Source organism: Solanum tuberosum, unplaced genomic scaffold, assembly GCF_000226075.1.
Source record: "Solanum tuberosum cultivar DM 1-3 516 R44 unplaced genomic scaffold, SolTub_3.0 scf00160, whole genome shotgun sequence".
NCBI lineage: Eukaryota > Viridiplantae > Streptophyta > Magnoliopsida > Solanales > Solanaceae > Solanum > Solanum tuberosum.
Window position 1 is genome coordinate 733316 of NW_006239085.1, and position 5087 is coordinate 738402.

The following is a 5087-nucleotide window of genomic DNA, read 5'->3' on the forward strand; positions in this document are numbered from 1 at the left end:
TATTTTAAAATATAGTATTTCTCAAACAAAATAAGATACATAAATAATAATGTATCATGCACTAACATTTTAATTATGATACGTAAATTTGAATTTATACTAAATGTATCTGATACATAACAATTACCAAATAATAATATATCGATCTCAAACCTAAAATCTTATAGGCAACACTTTCTTATTTAATGTATCTAGTAGAAATACAATACTTATCAATTTAAATTGAAAGGATCTTCATTATGTATCTTCTCAAAATTTTTGATAATTTTAAATCAAAATTGAAAGAATCCTCAATGAACTAGGAGAATAATTTTGAAACTCAAAATTTTCAACAATTTTGAATCAAAACGGAAAGGATCTTCAATGAACTGGAGAAGAATTTTGAATCTCAAAATTTTCGACAATCTTGAATCAAAACCGAAATGATATTCGATGAACTTGAAGATTCACAAAAGAAATCGTTTGTCCAACAACAATTCCATCACTTTTGTATCCTTCATAACTCACCTCGCTTATCCAAAATTTCGACAAATTTTTTTATGAAACAGAGAGAACGATGAACAAGAAGAAGAAATTTAATTTTTGAATCTTTTGGTTTGTTACACTATAGGATTTTGAATTCTTGACAATAATTTGGGATGAAATATCGTAATTTATGGGATCTTAATTTAATTTTCAATTTTTTTCCCCCTTAATTAGTGCAACAAATGGATGCTATGAGATCTTAATTTGATTTTCCAGCTTTTTTTCCCCTTAATAAGTGCAACAGATTGATACATAATGTATCAACAATAATGTATCCGGATCCTTAATTATGTATTCGAAATACCTAAAAAATATGAAATTTATGTAATTACAAAAATAATAGGGATAGAAGGTAATTTAAGTTTTACACTAGTATTTATATGTAAGTTATACTATACAATTAAATATCCATATGTGACTTGAAGGCCCACACCCCAACCAGCTAGTCCACAGTGTTAACTTTTTTTTTATTGTCCAAGTTGATCATTTTAGTGCACAAATTTGAAAGAGGACAAAGGTACATCCCCGCTAGATCGAGTTATGCATGTATTAGTAATATAGAGATTAGTTATGTAATGATTAGCTTTTCATATATTAGTTATTTCACCTTTTATTTCATATAAAATAATATTATAGATTCCCTTATAACTTAAACATGTATATTGTTAGTTATGCGAGTTTCTAAATGGTCAACTAAACATCGTATTAATTTTATACATAATTTTTTTTTTTTATCTATCTTTACCAAATATCATATAAGTTATATAAAAAATAATATATATATATATATATATATATAATTTATTTCTTATCCGACTATCAAACAACTCAGTGTTAAAGTTGACAAAGACTTGGAATGAAAAGAAGTCATGAGGGACCGTGTAAGGTTATGTATTTAGCTTTTGATTTCTGAGTTTCTTGGAAGAATCTCTTCTTCATGATCTCTATGTTTCACGTCTGACATCCCTAATATGAATTCATCATTTCTTTTCTTTGCTTTTAATGCCGCATTTACACAATCTCAAATCATTATGTGCTTAAATTTTATCGGAGTTTGCTGGTATGAAAAAAATCTTTGATAGAGAGTGTCTTTTTTGAATGGGGCCTTATGCAACGTGAATTTGGAATAGTTGGACTCAAGTGTAAGCACCACAGACCAAAAAAAATGTAAGGTGAGAATTAATCAATTTTACTAATAAAATAAAAGTTTAGATAATCAATCAACTAAACTGGTAAAATTTCCTTCTCTTATTGAATTACCATCGAGTTGTGTGGTTGGATTAGGTGAAACCTTTGTATCCTTAATCAAATATTTAGAATTTGAGTTTTGAAAATAAAAAATCTTTTAGTAAAGAGTGTTTTCTTCTTTCAATGGATCTACCCATTAGAATTTTGATTAATGAGATTGAAACCTATTGGATTAAAGTAAAATCTACCCCTGTTTGAATTATTTATATACTGAAAAATATAGAAAAATTTGCATAGCATGACAAGTTGACAACCTATAACTTTAATTGGCAATGAATTGCTCATTTTTAATAGAAATTTTTTTGGCAAAAAAGACTTTTTAAATATTTATTTGGCATTAGATAGTCATATTTATTTTTCTTGAAAATTAATTTTTTTCTAATTTTCTCTTTCTATTTCCTAGACACGTTCATCATTGTTCTTTTTTGTTTTATCTCATCATTATTTGTCAACTGTTTTTGCTCATCAAACCTAAAACAGTTACACAAAAATAGGAAAACTTTTGTAAAATTTTGAGAGAGTTGAAAAAGCACTATCTCGTTGAAAGGTTCTATACATCTGCCCTTTCTCAACGCATTTCTTTAGACAAAGACTCCATTTTTTCCTCTTTTCGGATGATAAATCTTTCTCAGAACTTACTAACCTACTGGAGTAAGTAGTCTTTTCCGAAAGCCTCAGGCGAAAAGACAGCTTAAAAGTAACAAGGTTCTGAAAGAAAGCAAGAGGAAAATATAAAAATACTAAACAATATAGGGAGACAAAATTGTGATGAAAAGTATAAATCTCTTCGAGTGTTGTCTTTCACAAGGGTAAAGCATACCCATTTATAGGATGAAGAAATCACCCGTTTACAATGTTAAGCAAATACGTTAGAAGCTCTTTAAGTGTTACATTAAATGGGACATTACGTTAGGTGTAGATTGAAAAGAAACATCCACACAATTAAATGAATTTGTAACACTCCCCCTTGGATGTTTATAGATAATGTGCCTCGTTAAAACCTTACTAGGAAAAATCCAGTGGGAAAAAGCCTAGTGAAGGAAAAAGAGTACACACATCTTGTAATACACCTTGAGTGCTGCCTCATTAAAAGCCTTACCAGAAAAACCCAACGGGACAAAACCTTGGTTAAAGGAAAAAGAGTACAACACGTATTTTACTCCCCCTGATGAAAACTTTATTTGATATCTTGGAGACGATGCATTCCAATATTATATCTTAGCTTCTCAAATATTGACGTTGGCAATGCTTTAGTGAATAAATCTGCAAGATTATCGCTCGAACGAATCTGTTGAACATTTATCTCACCATTTTGTTGAACATCATGTGTGAAAAAGAACTTAGGTAAAATATGTTTTGTTCGGTCTCCTTTGATATATCCTGCCTTTAATTGAGCTATGAAAGCAACATTATCTTCATACAACATTGTTGGAGTCTTTGTTTGAACAGAAAAACTGCATAATTGCAAAATGTGTTGAGTCATTGATCTCAATCATACACACTCTCGACTGGCTTCATGAATGGCTATTATCTCTGCATGATTTGAAGAAGTAGCAACTATTGTTTGCTTCATCGAACGTCATTATATAGATGTACCGCCATATGTGAATAAATAGCCTGTCTGAGATTGGGCTTTATGTGGGTCAGACAAATAGCCAGCATCTGCATAACCGATCAATTTTGACTTGATGCATTAGAATATGACAATCCCATATCAACTGTTTCTTGAAGATATCTGAATATATGCTTAACACCTTTCCAATGTCTTCTTGTTGGACATGAGCTGAATCTCGCCAATAAACTTATTGCGAAATAAATATCTGGTCGAATATTAGTTGCAAGGTACATTAGTTCCCCAATAGCACTGAGATATGGAGTTTCATCACCAAGAAGCTCTTCATCATTTTCTTGAGGTCGGAATGAATCTTTATTTATATCAAAAGATCTCACAACCATCGGGATACTCAAATGGGTGTGCTTTATCCATGTAAAATTGCTTCAAAACCTTTTCAGTATATGTTGATTAATGGATAAATATTACATTTGTCAAATGTTCAATCTGAAGGCCAAGAAAAAAATTTGTCTTACCAAGATCTTTCATTTCAAATTCTTTCTTCAAACACTCAACGACTTTTGAAAGCTCTTTAGGAATTCCAATGATGTTCAAGTCATCAACATAAACATATACTATTACAAATTCAGATTTTAACCTTCGTATAAAAATAAAAGGACAAATAGGGTCATTCTTATACCCTTCCTTTAGCAAGTATTAGCTAAGACGATTATACCACATTCACCCTGATTGTTTCAATCAATATAAGGATTTCTGAAGCTTTATTGAACAACTTTTTTTGAAATTTTATATGCTTCAGGCACTTTGAGTGCTTCAGGGATTTTCATAAAAATATTATAGTCTAGTGAGCCATATAAATAGGCTGTGACAACGTCTATTAGATGCATTTCAAGCTTTTCATGAACTGTCATATTTATCAGATACCTGAAGGTAATTGCATCTACCACAGGAGAATATGTCTCCTCATAATCAATGTCAGGCCTTTGCAATAATCCTTGTGCCACAAGTCATGCTTTATATCTTACGACTTTACCATTTTCATTGTGTTTTCGCACAAAAACTCATTTGTACCCCACTGGTTTGACACCTTCAGGTGTTCAGATTATTGGTCTGAAATCTTCACGCTTTTCAAGTGAAGCCAATTCTGTTTGAATTGCTTCCTTCTATTTTGACCAATCATCTCTCTATTTACATTCATTGACAAATCTTGATTCCAAATCCTCATCTTGTTGCATTATTTCAACTACAACATATAGGCAAAAATATTATCCACCACAATATTATTTCAATTCCACCTTTTTCTCGTCGAGACATAATTTATAGAGATTTCTTCATTCTCATTATTTTCAGGTACATGTACCTCCTAAGTGGTGTCATCATTTATTATATCTCGGAGCTCTTCATAAGCAATTGCCTCCATATTATGTTCATCTTGATCATTTATTCCTTTCATTTTTCGAGGATTATTATCCTTGAAACTAATTGGTCTACCATGTTTTAAGCGTGGTCTAGACTCGTTTGCCTTAACATTTTGTCCTAATGGGACATCAACTCGAACTTGAGCATTAACAGCTGGGATATATGATTTAGTAACCCGTGGAAAGTTAGTAAATGCATCCGGCAATTGATTTACAATATTCTGCAAATAAATTATCTTTTGAACTTCTTGCTCACATTGATTTGTTCGAGGATCTAAATGAGACAGTGAAAGTGAATTCCAATCTATCTCATTTCCCAACTG

At 30.9% G+C, this 5087-nt stretch overlaps 1 protein-coding gene across 1 annotated transcript; it reads right to left on the bottom strand.

Moving 5' to 3' along the window:
- Positions 1–2950: 2950 nt before the first annotated feature.
- Positions 2951–3729, bottom strand: LOC107061711 (uncharacterized). The gene is made up of 2 exons (XM_015311475.1): positions 3479–3729; positions 2951–3227 (listed from the first exon to the last, which is right to left on the bottom strand). Exons 1-2 carry the CDS (start codon positions 3727–3729, stop codon positions 2951–2953), a joined length of 528 nt encoding a protein of 175 aa, XP_015166961.1.
- Between the last annotated feature and the right edge of the window lie 1358 nt (positions 3730–5087).